Genomic DNA, 20,015 nt, shown 5'->3' with positions numbered 1-20,015 from the left:
GGAAGATGAGGAACGCGAGGGGGGACCCTGCCCCCCCACTGATGGCCTCCGGAATCATCGCTCGCCGCTGCTCCACGCCGTGGAAAACAGGCCCGCGCGCACAGCTCAGAAAATTACAGCCTCGGAGACTTCGTGACTTTTGGGGCGGCCGCCCGAGAGGAGGGAGGAGAGCGGGCGCCTGGCACACAGAAGAGCCGCATTAAAGGGTGTAAAGAGCCGCATGTGGCTCGCGAGCCGTGGCTTGCCGGCCACTGACCTAGTGTGTTAAGCGACCCAATGCAAGATACTTGGAGGTGGGGAAGGCCTTGGAGGCCCAGTGCCAATCGGCACACAGAAATCTGCCACAGTCCCAGCAGCTGGCTAGACCAAGCTGCAGAGGGGTCTCCTCCCTCTCCCTCCCCCCACTGCTGAAAGGCCTGATCTTCTCCCTATCCCACCACATCTGGAAGAACTCAGTAGATCCAGTGGCATGCAGGCCTTTTCCCTCCCTCCTGCCACTCCCAAGAGTTCTGGGCCCAGCATGAAAGACCTTAGCGTATATCCCATTTTTAAACATTAGAAAATCCTCGTTCCCTTAGCAGTACATGACATATTAGAATCTGGGGTATCCTGTCTCAGGAATGTTTATTCCCTATAGAATGTTGATTAATTATGGAGAATATGGACATTATATAGAAATGAAAACGGAACAGACTGTCTGGAACGTTTAACAGCTGTGTAAAATCACATTTAGTTGCATGTCTCACTTCTCATTTCTGATAAAGGGAAAGGACTAGTTTATAGTGCCCATTTCCTTAAAAAAATTATAGCACTTGCATTTTTTTCCTGGGATTTTCCTAACTGAAGACTCCCCAAAACAACTCGTTCCAAAAATACATGGAATTTGAGTATGATTCAGTTATTCTATGTACTAGCACAAAGGATCAAAAAGTATCATAAAGCACTTACTTTTAATAGCAACCTTGAATAGCTTTAGAGGGTTAGAAATGTCGGTCTTTTGTTCCCCACCCCCTTCTTCACCAGTCTGCTTGTTGACTAGGAGGTACAAGAGGTGGTGAAAAGGTTCAGCATTTATCTTCATTTTAGAAGCTGTGGTGCTCCTTGTCTCTTGACATCTGTTGAATTGCATTTAATTGTGCTCTTTTGTAGAGGAGAAAAGTATGATATTAAGAAACAGCAGTTCCATAGATCAGGAGGAGATGAGTCTTGAGAAAGAATTGACTGCCTTCTATACTTGTTCTTAGATTAGCATTAAATAATTGCTTCACACACCATGTGTGATTCCTGTGCTAAAGAAAAACAAAATAGGTAGAAAGAAAAGGTTGCTTTTGAACTTTGTGGCTTACTTTATATCCTTCAGCCACATAAAGTAACATTCCATTAGCATTTTAATTGTTACAATTTGGGTACTTAGGACCTTAATACAATAAAAGATAATAATAATAATAATAATAATAATAATAATAATAATAATAATAATAATGCCAAATGCAGACTCTGCAAAGAAGTTGATGAAACTGTTGACCACATACTCAGCTGCTGTAAAAAAATTGTGCAGACTGATTATAAATTGCGGCACAATTCAGTAGCACAAATGATCCACTGGAATTTGTGCAAAAATTATAATATTAAAACCATAACAAACTGGTGGGAACATAGGCTGAAAAAGTCACTGAAAATCAGATGGTCAAGATCCTGTGGGATTTTCGTGTACAAGCGGACAAACTACTGGCGCATAACACGCCAGGCATCACGCTAGTTGAGAAAAATAAGGTTACAATCATAGACATCACAATACCAGGTGATAGCAGGGTCGATGAGAAGGAACATGAAAAAATCGCGAAATACCAGGACTTAAAAATCGAAATCCAACGATTATGGCACAAACCAGCATGGTAATTCCAGTGGTAATCGGCACACTGGGTGCTATTCCAAAAGCACTGGAATTACATTTAAAACAGTTAAAACTTGACAAAATCACCATCAGCCAAAGGCAAAAAGTTGCACTGCTTGGATCCACACGTATATTACGAAAATACGTTACAACGTCCTAGGCCCCTGGGTGGGGCCCGACTAGTAATCAATGCCAAATCCAGCGAAACAACTGGCCGTGTGATACAATTGTATAATAATAATATAATAATAATAAAAGTTTTTAAAAAGGTAAGCAGCAGATTTATAAAGTTGCAGGGACTAGGTTTGTCTAGTCCAAGAAAGAGAAGGACTTGGGGTGATACCAGTCTTCCAGTACTTGAGGGACTGCCACAGAGAAGAGGGGGTCCACCTATTCTCCAAAGTACCTGGAGGGCTGGACAAAAAATAATAGGTGTAGGATTATTAAAGGAAGATTCAACTTAGAATTAAGGCTTGCCTCCAGAAGTTGTGGGTTGTAACCTCCTTCACTGGAGGTTTTCAAGAAGAAGTTGGACAACCATTTGTCCGGAATGATATAAAGTCTCCTGTTTGAGCAGGGGCTTGGACTACGACCAAATAAATAATCCAGGTCTTTCTGTCTCTTCAGAGGGCAGCAGTAATACAATCCTTATACTACTCAAGTTCTTGAATATCCAGGCTTCTGCCGTTTAAATAATGATGAATTGATTTGAAGAGTTGACAATGAAGGCAGGATCCAGTCTAACATTCATATTGAGATAAAATGACTGGGTTCATTTACCTCACTAATCTATAATATAGGATGCGCCATTCATTTTTACTCAAAAAATTGTCCTACCAGTTAAGATCTACTTAAACATATTTATGTTCCTACATTAAGTCTTACATAATGCTCATATCCTGTGCATTTGATTGTCATATTGGGTCTCTTTTAGCTCTATTCCCTCTGTAGCATTGATGAAGATCATAATTATAAAGATCAGGCTGACCTATCAAATGAACTTAGAATTTGCTTTCAACTTTTTTTCTTCCTAACTGGACTCACTGTATTATTTGTTTTTGGTACACAAACAAATGATTTGGATTATGAGAAGTGCAAAGCAGAAAGTAGTCTGTAACAGTACTTTTATATTGCTGTAATTTAAAAAGATTTTATTTTTTTCCCCCTCAGAATAAATTTTACATAGAAACCAAGCTTAACCAAGATTTAAGAAATGATCTTATAAAACTGTTTACGGAACATGTTGCAGAAAAGCACATTTACAGCCTGATGCGTAAGTCTAAAGTTTGAGATGATTCATTTTTTAATATAGTAATAAACTGCTGAATCATTACTCGGAAAATGACAAAAATGAAAAGTATCTTAACACTAAATAGCCTGTCAAGAATTTAATTTTAATAGGATTAAAATGCCAGATTATAGCTGTTGGTTGTTGGGGAAAATTGCAATGTAATTGTGTACTTGTTTAGTTAAATAAAAGAATTTTCTGAGCCAGAGGTATACAGGTAGTTCTCGGCTTATGACCACAATTGAGCTCAAAATTTCTGTTGTTATACATGATCGTTGTTAAGTGAGTCCCCTTCTTTACGGTCTTTCTTACTAGCGCTGTTAAGTGAATCATTGCAGTTGTTAAGTTAGTAATCTAGTTGTTAAGCGAATCTGGCTTCCCCATTGACTCTTCTTATCAGAAGGTCACAAAAGGTGATCACTTGTCCCCAGGACATTGCAACCATCATAATAAATACATGTCATTTGCCAAGCGTCCAAATTTTGATCTGTGACTGTGAGATTACTGCAATGGTCATAAGTGTGAAAAATGGTCATAAGTCATTTTTTTCAGTGCCATTGTAACTTTAAATGGTCACTAATAAATGGTTGTAAGTCGAGGACTACTTGAAATATGTATTTTTGGTAGCATATTCTATTACAGTACAGCTGTCTTCAATTATCTTTGCTTTTGCTATAAGTGCTATTAGTTTCTTCGGATACCTGTGTTGACATTGATTAGACTGTCACAATTTCTGCCAAGGGATCTATTGAGCAACAAAATAAGAAAACTCCTGCCCCAAAAGTAACCTTTGCTGAATGAGTTTATCTTGCAATTGGACCTCATTGCAGTACTCCCATTGTTAATATCACATTTTTGTGGTGGTTTTTCTCCTTAAAGCAGGGCTGTCAAACTCAAGGCTGGGTTTGGTCTGTGGGGTGCTTAGATCTGGCCTGTGGGGTCTCCCTGGAAATAGCAAAGGACCGGCCCACGGTTCCTATGCCAGCAAAAATGGAATTTTTCTCCAGCAGTGAGCTGCAGGAGGATCCCCCTAGCTCCGCCTGGACCACCCCTAACATGAGTGATGTCAAGCTGGCCATACTCATCCTGGCCATGCCTACCCCGGCTCTGCCCTCCACCCCCCCCGAAGTCAAACACATCCCTGATGTGGCCTGTAATGAGTTTAACACCTGTCTTAAAGCTTTCAATCTGAGAAGATTGATTTAAGTCTTTAAGGTAGTCCAGACCAGGAACCAAACTCAAGAGTATTACCGTAGTATTACCTTTATCGAAAAGTTATATAACAGAATCTTGCAAATCTGAAACCCCTTCCCCCTTCCTCCACTTTTACCTTCCGGAGAACTAGGGAGAGTGTTCTGACCCCCCTCTCCCCCCGCCAACACAGACACACTCCGAGCCAAAGATACTTCACGAGATTTATTCACAGACAGACAGGTCCTTGGCAGCAATCCAACACAACTAGACCTTCAGAACAATCCAGCACTGATACTCAATAGCAGCCATCCAGCCTGCCACACTCACAAGACTGTACTCCCACGTTAGTTCCTGCGTTGACTTCTGCAAAAGGGCGTGTGCACAAGCAGTCCTTTTATAGTCTAGAGAGGAGTCTAATTATGATCAGCTGAGCGCAATTGCTCCTGACGCCGATTAGCGCGCCGGTAGCGAGCATCCAATAACTCACTGCTGATATCTGACTCACTGTCCCTTGTCTCCTCCCCACTGCTCCAAGGCATGACATCAGGAGCACCCTCCCTTTGGCTTTCACCACTGCTCCATGCCTCAGGCGCCTCCTGGTAGCCGACCAGCCTCTCTGATCCCTGCTTGGAGTCAGAACCCTGTCCAGGGTCCTCCACATCCTCCAGAGCCGACTCATAGGGACCCTCGCTGTCGGAGTCTGGTGGCAGTTCCAACGGCTCCTGCCGGAGAGACAGGAGAGTTACTTATGAAACACTATCTCCATTCCTGCTTTGGACTCAGGTTTCTTTCATCAAACCGTGGTCTAGACTGCAGCTCTCCATTCTGTCTTTCATAGTTATTCTCACAGCCCATTTATTGAGCAGAACAACATAGTCCTCATTATTTATATGAAGATCATTTTAATTATTAAGCTAGTGAAACAGAAGGTGCATTGCATGTATTTATATTCAAGGAAGCAACATTGGTTTTCATAGTAACTAAAAGAAAGGTAACCTTTCTAAATGCTAAATTGCTCTCTCAACTTGAAACGTACAGCTGAATAAACTATTGGCATTGCCATTTTAGCAGCAGGTTACTGTTTTCACAGTTTATGGCTGCATCTTCTATCTAAATCATTTTCAGTGTTATTTTAACATTAGTGACGTTGGCAGTACTGTTATAACATTTAGGGTTAGAAGGTAATTGCTAAAAATGAAAAATCAATTCCATACATTCAACTTTGTTATAATGGAGTCATATAAAATAGCAGTAACAGAAATAATACCCTCTCCATGAAGAAAGGCTAGCAGAATTTTAGTTTAATTATATACCTCATTTGCATATGGTACTAAGACGTAATGTGGTATGGCTTTTTTTGTAAACATATTCATTTTCAGTTTATTTAGTTTAGAAATAAACTGAGGCACAAGGGTGCAATTTAAAATCATGATGCAATCTTTATTATCTTGTTCTGTGCCCACTCATTCTGAGTAATGGTAAAAGAAAAAAATTATTTAAAACAAGTTAGGATTACAGCATTTTTCTTACAGTGTGCTTGGTGCTTTCTGAGCTTGGTTGTAGAGTTTCATTAGCTATTAGGTAGCATAATCAGTGCTAGATGATATACAGAAATTTGCCCTGCCAATGTTGGTAGAGGCTATAATTTAACTTTTTGTGGTTTAATTTAATTCTTATTTCTGCAGAGTAAGAAGCCTTAATCATTTAGTTAACAAATTCTGAAGTTGTGAAATTTATGATTGTAAGATGTTTTATTTGTACCTGGCCACAGTTCAGTAACTGGAATGTATCTAGTGCATGAATTTATTAGTCATAATAGTTAAATATTTCATATTGTATGTTAAGAATCTCTACAGTTAAACAGAACTTCATCTTATATGTTCAGAGTTTCTTGCCTTTATTCTTGAAATCTTAAAGGTGAAGCTATTGTTCTTATGCCTTTTTAAGCATCCAACTGGCTTAGCCAAGGCCATTAATCTATAGCTTGTGTTCTGTCTTCATTGTTGTTTGCACACATAAGTTAGATACACTTGTAAAGGATGAAAGCAAAGGATTGCAGAAAGCTGAGAATCTATGAATTGTTGTTTTGCATTCTCAGCTGACCTTCAACGGTTCTTCTTTCATTTTTCATACACATTTTAAAAATATCTTGAACATTCTTCTGATGTAATTTTAACTCGGTTACTTGATTTTTTAAAAATATATTTAGCCATCTGATTTTAAAATGACAAAATAACTATTTGGTACATTTAAAATAACTTTGGGGGAAATGAATCACTTTTAATACATGAAACTCTAGCAAATAATTTATAGTTCATGCAACTTTTATTCTGAAAGACATCTGTAGGGCAGCATTAGCTGCTACTGACCCTACAATCATATCTCTTTACAAGCAACGTATAGTAGGAGCTGAAGGAGAATTTCAGTTTCAACTTTTAGGTTTTCAAATTGAAGTCTTAAAGCTTCTTAAAATTTTATCACAACCTGTTAAATTGTTGACGTACCCAAATATATAGTATGTCTAAAATCAAATATCTCTGTTGAAATAAGACATATAATATAAATAACAATCCAGACAGAAATATATATAGAAATATACACAGCCTTTTCCTTATGGACTTTCTCCTTCAGAGCACTTGTGAATGAGATGTCTATTTACTGTAACAACTCATTTATAAGAAATATAACTGATTTTATCATATCAGGTTATCCTCACATACCGTAGTAGACAGCCATTTTGGTCTAGTGGTTAAGGCACCAGGTGAGAAATCAGGAGATTGAGTTGTGATCCTACCTTAGACATGAAACCTGGCTGGGTGATCATGAGCCAATAACTCTTAGTTATGATATAAGGATTGAACAACAAGTCAGTAGTTTAGTCCTGTTGTAACCAATGGCTAAGCACTAAACTACAAGCAGACTCTTCACTTGTGGGAAAAATGCTAGAAGAAAAAGGAAAAAGAAAAAGTTCATATTCATGTAACAAAATCCAACTTTTACAGAGATTAGCTTGCCCATACTCAACCACTTAACAATTAAATTCTACCATTGGTAGAGAAGAAAATGAACCACAGTTGCTGTTTGATATTTGATAAAAGTGCCTAGAGGATTACTTTTATTATAAATTTGGTTTTAGTTGCATAAAATTACAATTTTGCTAAAAGTTGAGTAGAGATTTTACAAAGATTGTCTTAGGGTCTGACAAAAGGAAATTCACAAAGAGGGAATTCCTTGCTGACTTTTCTCATCCTATTTACAGATAGTCCTCGCTTAACAACCAGGGGACTGGAATCTCAACTATTAAGACAAGCAGTCATTAAGTGAGATGCCAGTGTGACTCTTTTGCTCAATGAGCACAATCCTGGCACTTCCAGTTGCAGTTGTTAAGCAATCTCCCAAGCCACTATGCAAAAGAGTTGCCTGCTGAAGAATTTTACCTTTTCACTCTCAAACTTTCCTGTCATCAAAGGATTTCAGGAAAGTTGCTTGTGGGGCTGCAGGAGTGGAGCTGAAATCTTCAAGATTTTCTTTCTCCTCCACTTGCAATCTTTCTTGCTAACTTCACTGTTGACTTTCTGGGAAGCAGGCTGAGAAGAATGCAAATGGCAATCACATGATCGTGGGACACTTGGCAAGTGGATGAAATGTGTCAGGTCACTATAGAGGGTGAACATTAATGATGGCTAGAAGTGCTTAACAGACCATCCTTTCCTAGGTCGTTAAACTTTTGAACAGTTATTAAAACAACTGGTCATAAGTGGAGGGCTATCTATACTTAATGGAAAATGAGAAAAGTGATTTAAACTTTTTAATTTGTTTGCATTTCTAATTATTAAGATGTCATCAGGAGACATGAATTCTGTATTCTTATTGAAAACACACGGAAAAGAAAAGGAATAACTTCCACATGATTTGACATTTGCATGAAAATCTTTCTGGATTTTTGTTGCCATTTTAAAAACTTGCTTTCCCCAGTGCTTTAACTGCTTATAAAAACTTTTCCTTTAATATTTAAGTAGAATAAATTCATTTGGGTGGACTAGAATAACAATCCATTGCGTACATTTGTGTTATAAAAATCAATATCTGAAGTAAAATTAATTTGCAAATGAGTGTATTTTCTCCTTTCAGCTTTACTTCTAGAAGCTCAGTCTACACCTTTTTGGATAAACCCTTCCACAATGGCAAACATTGTCAAAGGATTATACATGCTTAGGCCAGGTAAAATATCTTTTTAGCACTTGTTCATTTTTATCAAATGATCTTGTCAAAAGCTGCATATAATAAATTCCTTGAAGAGATCATATACATCTATAAGAAACAAATCCAACTCCTACATTAGAACCATATCAAGATAAGATACAAGTATTAATAAATTCTGCAGCAATTTGTGATAGCGTTTATTTATCATGTATTTGGTATACGTATTTGTTCCATCAATTTGGAACAAATATATGCAACTGTTGCCTTGTTCTCGAAAAGAGAGATTGAGTAATCTAAAACCTTTATCAAAGGTGATCTTACAGCATTCTCATTCTCCATAGTGAGGGGAGGAGTATCCAGGATGGGTTAACTTTGTCCTCGTTGATTGGACTGAGTCCGATAAGCTCTTTAGACAATGCCCTGGTCACCAGGTAATACCCAGTTATCGACTCAGTCCCCAACTGGATGGCTGTGTCATCCTGATTTCCTTGGAAAAGTGCAAAGAAAGAATGAAAGACTGATTTAAAGCACAAATTGCTATTCCTCCGAGGCGTGAGTACGTTGGCGACCAGCAAAGTCCCCGGCGGGGGTAGCGCCTAGCCTGCAAAGGCGGCGAACAGATTTGGCCACTAGGAAAATCCTGCGGCCACTCTCAGCCTTTTAAAGCCCGTGAGAAGAAGAGAGAAGCCTCACAAGGTGACGGCTCGCCGCTCCTTTAACAGTGGCAAGGGGGGGAAAAACCCAAACAGCGCTAGAGCACTCCGCCGCTCCCCTCAGGGGTCGAGGGATGAACCACGGCATTGGAATGTTGCGGAGTGCCTGCGCTTATCCTAAAACACCGGAGGGGGCTGATGCAGCCGGAGAACGAGTGCTGAAGGCAGTGGGGAGAAAGAGAGATATCTCCACCTGCAGAGAAGGCGTGCGGCAGCCAAGGGCACAAGCCACTGTTCAAGCACGCCAGAGGAACAGAGCACCAAGACGCCTAAGGAGCCGAGCGCTGGTCCCAAACTTACCAAACCTACGGGCTCCAAATATGAGAAGAAGAGGCATAAAGCTTTAGAGCGAATATACCACAAGGCCAATAGCAGTAAGGCCCAGCAGGGGCTGAGATCGGATGAGAGGCTACCCTTCAAGTGAGGATTCCCTTTGATACCTTGGGGAGCTGGGGCACTCCGCAGGGATGGCAATCCCTTCCATCTACCACAGGCCCTTCGCCACAACCTCTCCCTACCACACCTGGGAGAATGGGAGCCGGGGAACCCATCACAGGGGCACCTCATTTCCAGGAGATGATGATGGCATTTCAGCAGTGCATGGCCCCTGCCTTCCAACAGCCCCAGATGCAGCCTCATGTGGCCCCCTTACCCATGGTTCCTGAGGGACTGGAGGCCCAGGGGGCAGACCCTGCTGACTCCCCATTGTCCTTCCAGGAGGACAGCGATGCGGAATCTGAGGAAGGGGAGCTCAGAGAGGATAGACTCTCCGAGGACGAGGGCCTTCCTCCCTCGAAGCCCTCCTGCTCTGGACTGTTCCAGCCCTCCCTATACAAGTTCTTGCTATTCAAGGCAAAGACAGCGGCTAAGCCTGGCAGCACGCCTTCAGAGCCAACAACGCAACCCCAAGGCTTCTCAGCTGAGACCATATTTGAGGAACAGATCGTGGAGGCCAACTCGGTGCCCACACCCAAGTCCTTCCTTGACGTGATAAGGCAATGGGCATCCCCCACCTCGGGGCTGATGCCAACCTCCACAGATAAAGCCTTTTTTAACGTGGACAAAGACATGGCCCAGGTGCTGTCGCAACCCTCCATTGACGCACCGGTCACAGCGCTGCATACGCCTATGAACCTGCCACCTCCCTCAATGCTCAGCTCCCGAGGTTTTACTCCAGGTACCCAACTCTGAGAGCAGAGGGGGTGGATGCCCTCCAATGCCCATGGCCTCGGGAACTCCTGTATGCCTTTCCACCATTGCCGCTGATTCCCAGGGTCATCCAGAAGATCTTGCGGGAGGGGGCGAAGGTGGTCCTGATTGCCCTACATTGGCCATGATGGCCTTGGGTGCTGACTTCAGGTCTCTCTCAGTGAACAGGCCCTGGAGGATTCCACATGAGAGGATCTCCCTCAGGCAGGGGTCTCTGGAACACCCAAATCCCCAGTGGCTGCAGCTAACCGCTGGCGCTTGAGCGGAGCATCCTGAGGGAGGACAATTTCCCTGCCAGGGCATACAGACGATCCAGGCAGCCCGCAGGCCTTCCACGGAGCATAACAACGCCACGTGGCGCAGCTTTAGCACATGGTGCACCACCAGGAACTCTGACCCGGACCAGGCCTCGGTGTCACAGGTACTGGACTTCCTCCAGGTGGGCCTGGACAGAGGGTTGGCTCTGAACACTATTAGGAGGCAGGTCTCCGCCATCTCCTCAGTACTCCTCTGCGGTAGGTTTCAGACACTAACTCAGCACCCCATGGTCAAGCAGTATCTCAAAGGGGTCTCTAACCTTAGGCCATCCACGGTACATAGGAACCCTTCCTGGGACTTACACAGGGTACTGGACGCTCTGACAGGGCCTCCCTTTGAGCCGCTACGAACAGTCTCACCCAAATTCTTGACGCTCAAGGTGGCCTTCCTGGTGGCAATTACTTCCGCTAGGTGAATATCTGAACTCCAGCTCTGTCTGTCAGGGAAGGTTTATGTATATTCCACCAGGACAGAGTGGTCCTACAACTGGACCCTTCCTTCATACCCAAGATGTGCTCTAATTTCCACCGATCGCAAGAGTTAATATTGCCCAATTTCTGTCCGGACCCCTCTCATCCCCTGGAGAGAAAGTGGCACACCTTGGACGTGAGGAGGGCACTGAGGATCTACCTCAAACAAACCCTGCCAACCAGAAAGTCAGAGGCCTTATTTGTTTCCTTCTAGTCAGGGTCCCTGGGAAACAAGGTAACCTCTACCACGATAGGCAGGTGGTTGCGGACCTGTATTGCAACCACGTACCAGTCACGAGTGTTACAAGCTCCGGGAGCCATTACGGCACATTCTACATGGAGTGCGACCACTTCAGCGGCCTGGGCCTCGCAGGCCTCATTGACCGAGATCTGTAGGGCAGCCATGTGGTCTTCTCCCTTACCATTCGTGAGGAATTACAAATTAGACTCCTTCACTTCGGTGAAGGCAGCCTTCGGACATAGGGTACTGCAGGCAGTACACAGAGAAGAGGAGGCATCTCACGAGGCATAGGGTTGAGCATAAGTTGGTTTCAAGGTATGCTCCAAGTGTTAACCCTCCCTAGGGACGTGTGGGCTTTGGTACGTCCCATCCTGGATACTCCTCCCCTCACTATAGAGAAAGGGTGTTGTTACTTACCTGATACGCCTCTTCTCATAGTGGGGGAGGAGTATCCAGCCCCTCCCTGAGTTTGATAGTTTTGGAAATGCTGGTTTTTTGTTGTACATCTGGAGTGTAAAGAAATGCATGTCTAAATAAAGGTTTGAAACTACATCAATGTCTAAGAGTGGATGACACATCGAGTCTGATAGAGTTCTTCGTCGAAACTGGATATTACCTGGTGACCAGGGTGTGGGCTAAAGAGCTTATCGGATTCAGTCCAATCAACAAGGACAAAGTTAACCCATCCTGGATATTCTTCCCCCACTATGAGAAGAGGCATATCAGGTAAGTACCAACGCCCTTTTCGTATGCAGCACCTTAGATTTGATTTTTTTTTGTTTAAAATTGTGACATAAGAAAGAATTTGAACTTAACCCCTGTTAAATCCCCGAAGTATTTTTTTTCTCATTAGCTATTGCTTTCCATTTCTATACAGAATGGGTTCAGATGGCACCAGCTTTATTTTCTAAATTTATTCCAAACATCCTTCCTCCTGCTGTAGAATCTGAGCTTGAGGAATATGCTGCTCAGGACCAGAAACTTCAACAAGAACTTATTCAAGAGGGATTTTCCAGGTAACTATGCCAACTTTTCCAACATCTTTCTTTGGTGATCTGTAAATTATGTAGATAAATTTGGGTATTACATAGTTCTTAGTTGTTTTTAACTATTTTAATAGCTATTTTGTATTGAACGTTTAACTTTTATTTTAATTGTGCTCCCTGCCCAGAGATACAGTACATGCAAGTAAGATGGGCAATATTTAGAAATTCAATAAAATAAATAAACTAGTGCAACATACCATTTGAAGGACTTAGGAAATATCACTTGGGCAAAACATTTTTCAATGGTAAAGTCTGCTTCTTGATAACCTTTAAAAATTCACAGTTAATTTATTTTTGTGGACGGAGGACACCTAGTATAGAAAATGCAGATCTACATCGTCCGTTCTCCTTTAAAGCTCTAGTTGTACACAAAAGGATGGTGTCCAGAGGTGGTATTCAGCAGGTTCTGACCAGTTCTGGAGAACCAGTAGCAGAAATTTTGAGTAGTTCGGAGAACCGGTAGATACCACCTCTGACTGGTCCTGCCCCCATCTATTCTCTGTCTCCCGAGTTCCAGCTGATCCGGAGGAAATGTGGATTTTGCAGTAACCTTCCCCTGGAGTGGGGAGGGAATTGAAATTTTACAGTATTCTTCCCCTGCCATGCTCACCAAGCCACGCCCACCAAGCCACGCCACACCCACCAAGCACAGAACACACACAAAAAAAACTACTGATGGTGTCATATGGTTTTCTTCTTTCCAACTGAGAAGTTGGGGGTGGGGGAGAAAGAGACAGTAGAAGTAGTTTCAATGCACTCAGTTGAAAAACTGAAGGGGGTTATAAGACACCCATAATCTTCCTTAAACCATGTACTTGCATCCCTTCCAGATCTCCACTAATACTGTAGTGAATTCTCTTGATGGCTGGTAAAAATAGGTATACAATTACATCCAGATGTGTGCATTTGACATACCTGCTGCCGATGTCCCCCTAATAGCAACTGCAAAGACTATGTGCTTGAACTTTTTCTTCTGTAGAACAGTCCTTGCAAGAAAGCTAGTTAGACTGCACTGATAGTACCTAAAATGAATAAATTATGTTATACTTCTTATGTTAAAATATGTACTACTAAAACTCTCACCATGACTTTTACATGGGTAAAATGATGCATCATAGAACAATAATTTTTGAACCAAGGTAGCTCAAATGAGCTAATTTATAAAAGGTGTCCGAAGTCCAGGACTCTGAATCCCAATGGAGTAAAATTTGGGGAGGTTACTGCTGCTTCAGTGCTATTGACTGCTGCTGCACTGCTGGGCTGCTGCTGCAGTCATGTGGATTTATTTTCAACAGTTTCCCAGCCAGTTTCCCAATTCTTTGTTCCCTACCCAATCCAGCAGCAGCAGCACTTCCCTGACTCCTGGAAAGAGGAAGGGGAAGGGAAAGAGAAAGGAAGGAGGGAGGGAAGATTTCTGATGTTCCTTGTCAGATTCCAACAAAAACACACAGTGGAGAAGATGGCAGGAACTTTGAAATTTCTCCTGCTCCCACTGCTTTTTTTTCCTGCTCCTGATCATTCCTTTTCTCTGTTTAGGGCAAGGAAATATGTCTGGAATGGTAATCAAACAGGGCAAGGATTATCTAGTTGTTACACCTATGCAAAGATATTCACTTGTGGTTTTTTTCTTACTTCAGCCATTGTCTCCTATGAATAAAATATAATTTGTCACCCAAGTAATGAAATATCGGGCCTTAATATTAAAGAAAAGATTTGCACTTCAACAGGATTCCCTGACTTAGATGCATTTATTTAAAATGTCTATGGACATTGTTAAAAAATAAAGACTTGATTGGATTAATTTTGAAGTCTAGGCTGATATGTTCTGACTATGAACATATAGACTAGACTGTTAATTAGCACATGATAATAGGTTCATATTATGTACATGTTAAAATACCTACATTAGTTTTCATTTGCTTTCTAACCATAATTCGGCAGTCTTTTTAAATGTTAAAATTCTAAAGGGATTCTAAACCTGGCATTAGTTTTGGCAAGAGAAATCCTCTCAAGAAAAGCTCTAGTTTTGGAGTCCTTGGGGCACAGAGCAGTGGGTTTTCTTCTACATTAATGCTAAACTATTGGACACACTTCCTTAGAAATTGTTATTAATTCCCATTTCAGCAAGAACTGATTACTTGAACTGAGCATTATTATAGCTGCTTTTTTTCTGGTTTCAAATATTATTTATTATCTTTATGTTGCTTATTATTCATCTTGAATGACCTATCTATCGAAAGGCAGGCCAAAATTGAATGAATGGATAAATAAGTAAAGTATATTAAAAAATTTGTCCGGTTTCCTTTGTTTAGAGGTGACCAGTCACGTAAGCGAGCTGGAGAAGAATTAACCTATAGTAAGTAACTTAAACTACTAGCCTCTTTAATTATAGATGATACTATATAGTAATACATATGAACTTTTTTCACTGAGAGAATATTCAGATTTCTTCAAAATCCTCCCAATACTTTTTAAGGAACCCCCTCAAGGTCCCCACAGAGCCACAGAATAAGCACATAATAGTACATTATTGAAATGATTAAAAAATATTACATGTATTCTAAATATATTGACTATTTGATGACTAAAAATACTTGCTTTTTATGGAGATCATGTTTATCTGAAATACAACAATAAGGAATTGATATTGGTGGCCAGGTCAGTGTTCCCTCTGATACATCAGACTGTTCTGGTATCTATTGCAACATGGGCATTCTTGGATGCTTGTAAAATTTCCTTTAATTTGAATTAAACTTCTTGGTACTTTCTGGACCCTTTTATGTAGGTGGGGTGTTTAGGTGGGTTTTTTTTTTAACAAAAATACAAAGAAATGATTTTCCAAATGCTTTCCTTTTGGGTGGTTATTTGCTTTTCAACCTAATCTATAGCACAGGAATTCCTTGGTGGTTCTCCTTACCTAAATTTGAACCAGCCGTGCTTAGCTTGCAAACTCACAGAAATTCAACCAGGTGTAGCTGCATGGCGAGAGATTTGTGATACACTAGATAACTATATACCACTTCTGAGTTTCTGTTTCTTGGGCCCCTAGTACAGGGAGTCCTCGATGTACGACCGCAATGGACCTCCAAATTTCAGTTGTTAAGTGAGATATTTGTTAAGTGAGTTTTGCCGCATTTTACAACTTTTTTTGCCACTGTTGTTAAGTGAATCACTGCAGTTGGTAAGTTATAACGCAGCTGTTCAGTGAATCTGGCTTCCACCTCGACTTTGCTCGTCAAAAGGTCAGAAGGGGTTATCACATGACCCCAGGACTTGCAACGGTCATAAAGATGAGTCGGTTGCCCCGCATACTGAAGTTTGATCACACAATTATTGGGATGTTTGCAAAGGTTGTAACTGTAAAAAAAAACCGGTCGTAAATCTTTTTTTTTTCAGTGCCGTTGTAATTTTGAATGGTCGCTAAACAAACTGTTGTAAGTCGAGGACTACCTGTATTCTTAGTCAAAGATGAAGGGGAGGGGAAGAACTGTAAATAACGTGAGAGGGATTTTAAAGTGATGTTTTCATTCTTTTCTCTGGACTTTTGCAGATGGTTCAGCATCATGTGCGAGCTCAAGAGGATGCAGATAGCAACATTACTAGAAGCCTGTCCAATTGGAGTGGACTTTGGAATGGCATTGGAAGGGAGGGTAGCCTGAGACTCAGTCAGGTTGTTCTGATACTCAGGTTCTTCGATGCAACTATACTTAGAAGAGGTGTTTGGACTTATTTCTTGCCATGTAATAAAATGTCTGTTTGCTGCTATTTGGGCTGGTTTGGAACAATGTGATCAATCTTGAAAAGGGGTGGGTTTTTCTTAGGATTCTCGTGACGACTGTATCTTTTTGAGATTTGGTTTATAAAAGATCATTACATGCTAGCCAAGAAGAGCAACTTCCTCTGAAAGGATTTTAGAGTGGTGTTTTTGTTTTGTTTGGAGTTTTTAGTAGGGTTGTTTTTTTTTTGTTTTTTTTTTTTGCACTTTCTGATATGTGACTATTGCTGTTGGAAATCTGTGCCCGTTAGATTTTGTTCAGAATGTTTGGTCGGTAAATAGTGATCATTTAACATTATTTCCATCTGGGGGGGAAAAAAAAACCCACCAAGGTTTGTCTTTGAAGGCCAGTCATAGGACTGACTCTTCCTATTCAAGATAATTCATCTGCTTAATCCCTCAATAGTACAGACCACAAAATGTATCTTAAAACTGTGATTTGATTAAACATGCCGCAAAGGTGCCAGATTTTCTTACCTTCTTTGATTACATTTAGGAAAATAAACATTAAGATGCATTTTAACTCATTCCCTTCCACACTGTTGGCAAGTCAAATGTTTATTGTATTATGTTGTTGGCTTTGGTAATGATTGTAAAGAATTGGGGGAAAATGCTTTTCAACATGTGATTTCTATTCAGAATTGAAATGCTAGTATGTAATGGCTGAAGATTTGGCAAGAGATTGTGAACCAGGTTGTATGCTCATACCCTCTGTGCTGCCTAGTGGCAACACAGAGAAATGTTGGTACTGATTTTAATCAATCAGTTCTCTGAATGATAATTGGGATGGTATCATAGATTTTCAAATACGACTGAAATGGTGCTTACCTCTGAATAACAAGCTACTTGAAATCAATGTTACACACTTGTAGCTTGTACCATTTCAGGAGGCAACTGGAGAGAACTGCATATTTGATTTGTACATACTCTTTTTTTTAAATTTGAACTGTTAAAGCTTGAACATAAATGTTTAATCTGCAGCAGCACTTTGCACTGCATTATGGGTATGATGGCAATATGTACCTCAGAAGGGATAACTCTGGATCCCTGCTTTCTGTTTTTGGTCTTGAACGAAAGGCTAATCCCAAGGTGCTGGGAGGTTTATTTGTGTATTTGTTCCCTTGGCTCTCTGTGATGAAGCTGAAGTAGTCCTCCAGCTCCTTCTCCACAAAATGTAATTTTTGTACACAAAAGTTAGACTTTTCTTGGGAGTAAAAGGGAGATAAGGATGAGTTTGCCACAGTAAGGTAACAAAACCAGGCTATGTTGAAGTGTTAGTGCTTGGGGAAACTCCAGTTGATGTAAGTCTTTAATGTGGAACATTGTACATTTTTATGAACAAGATATGGCAGTTTACCTCATTCATGAGAAAGATAATGTGATGCATGACTTTCCAGCATGAGCAGTGGCTTATCTCAGCATGTCTGATCTACAATGAACTGTGGACAATTCAAGCCTTTCATTTGGTAAGATTCCAAGATAAGTCTTGCTGTGGTATAAAAGTATCACATCCAAGAACAAGTATACTTTTTTAAAAAGCATGCAGTTTAGAGAATAGAATGTTAAAAAGGAAAGTACATTTTGATTTAATCAAAGTCTTAGCTCCTTAATTTGTTGAAAATAATGCATTACTTCAAGGAAAATATATCTAGAAAGCAACCATTTCTAAGTTTACATAGCCAGGGCTGTCAAACTCACGCTGTCATGGCAGCATCACGTGACATATTGGGACTCCCCCCCCTTCGCTAAACCAGGCGTGGGCGTGGCCAGTGCATGATGCATCCGGCCCGCGAGCCAGGAGTTTGACAGCCCTGACATAGACTGTCCTCCTTTTCTTTTGATATTTAAATGTAAACATCTACAATTACCAAATTGATTTAAAAGTTCTTACATTAGTGGAAATAGTGAGAAATTACAGAATTCTTCAGATTTTCAAACACTTAAAAAAAAAACCCCGATGAGCTGAAGAATATGTAAGTAGAATTTCAGGATGAACTTTGTGAGAGAAACTTCTGGTTTCTAAGTTAAGTTAAAAACATTTAATTATAACTGTGTTTCCATAGAGTTACTATGAGCCACTGTTTCCCAACCTGCTGCCCTTAAGGTGAATTCAGTGTTACTGGCTGCATTAGCTGGGAATTCTCAGAACTTTAGTCCAACATAACTGGAGATCATCAAGCAGGAGAAGGGTAGTATAGCTCAAGCACCAAACTATCCTACCCCTTATTTAGAAGAGATGTTCCCAGAATAGTTAAAGAAACACTGCACTGTGCCTCTACATGGTTGCTTTTAGATACATTATTTTTGGGTAATTCTGAAATGTATGTAGGAGGCTACAGCATAGCATGCTAATAATAATAACTAATGCTATGCGTTCAAACTTAAGAATGTTGCCTTTTCTTTTTTCTTTCTTTTTTCTTTTTGAATTAGGACGTTTCTCTGAAGAAAAACTAACAAGGCAGTGTGAAAGATTTTTGTTCAAAAGAGTTACAGGTTAAACGTTTGGACACAATTTTATCTAGAGTCATGACAGTAATTGCCTGATAAACCTTCCCCTTTTATTCTCTATTGAATTTATCCGTAAGAAGTGCCCAGCCATGAAGGACATGTAGAAGTATGGTTGTTTCATAGCATTGATTTCTCTTCTCGTAACTATAGATTAAATTATATACTGGGGCATTTCATTTTAAGGTGGCCTCTGGTTCTGCTCCTACAGGTTGGAAGCTGATTCCAATTTGACCCTTATAACTTCCAGCATTAACGTTACAGAATACAGTGAGAACGGAAAGAGGATATCCAAGTGGATGTGAATTTGATACACTGGTTTTATCTTTAACAATAGCCTTTCCTGACTACTTGGGCTTACAGTTTTGCAGACTTCAACTTCAAGAATTTCCTAGGCAGTGTAGCCATTACTGAAAATTCTGGGTATTGAAGTCCACATACCTTTGGAGGATGCCAAAGTAGAGGAAGGCTGCTTTACTAGCTTATGGTTTGTAAATAATATTCAGAATATTTCAGCTTTTATTTCCAGATAGGATTTTATTGGTGTCACTCTTCTTCTCAATAATATTGCTTTGGTCAATATTCTGAACCTCGTTTTACATATTTTAGCTCTATGTAGCATCTTGCCTGAAGCCTGTTTTTTATATATGAAAAAGAAAGAAAAAAAAAGAAAAGAAAAATATATTATGTTGTAAATTAGCATTAAGATTTCTGTACGTTTTGGCATCTAATGCTGAAATAATTCGCTTTTCTATCCTCCAAGGGATATATCTTTGTAAGCGTGTATGAAAGAACACAAGAAAACTTAGGTTACTTTGTAAACATTTTTCTTTAATATTTGTTGAAATTAACGCGTGGCCCTCTAAAGCCATGCCTTCAATAAAAGCAGCATGGTCTTGGCTGTGGTGCTCCTGTACATCAAATTATTTGCCTTTTTTGTGTGTGATTGTTTTCCACATAAGACTTAACATGGCAAAAGTTTATGAGTGTCATATGTCACAATTTGTTTATTGGGAAACTTGTTATATTAAAATATTTTTAGACAAATGTTTTGATTCTGAATTTACCATTTTTAATTTGTGCCCATTTGCCATTCTTGACTTAGTGCCATAGTGGCATAGACAATGCTTCTTTTACCCACAGGTTTGCAGTCTCATGT

The 20,015-nt window shown here is 40.4% G+C and overlaps 1 protein-coding gene across 1 annotated transcript in view; it reads left to right on the top strand.

The window, feature by feature from the left end:
* CACUL1 (CDK2 associated cullin domain 1) overlaps positions 1-19,779 on the top strand; it is a 47,998-nt gene extending 28,219 nt beyond the window's left edge. The window contains exons 5-9 of the mRNA XM_081955823.1: positions 3,065-3,167; positions 8,508-8,597; positions 12,408-12,546; positions 14,889-14,932; positions 16,127-19,779. Of these exons, the coding sequence (XP_081811949.1) occupies positions 3,065-3,167; positions 8,508-8,597; positions 12,408-12,546; positions 14,889-14,932; positions 16,127-16,167 (417 nt within the window). The 3' untranslated portion in view covers positions 16,168-19,779. The remainder of the gene's footprint in view (positions 1-3,064; positions 3,168-8,507; positions 8,598-12,407; positions 12,547-14,888; positions 14,933-16,126) is intronic.
* The last annotated feature ends 236 nt before the right edge of the window (positions 19,780-20,015 follow it).

Source organism: Natrix helvetica (assembly GCF_964273705.1).
Source record: "Natrix helvetica genome assembly, chromosome: 5".
NCBI lineage: Eukaryota > Metazoa > Chordata > Lepidosauria > Squamata > Natricidae > Natrix > Natrix helvetica.
This window is presented reverse-complemented; position numbering and strand designations above follow the sequence as displayed.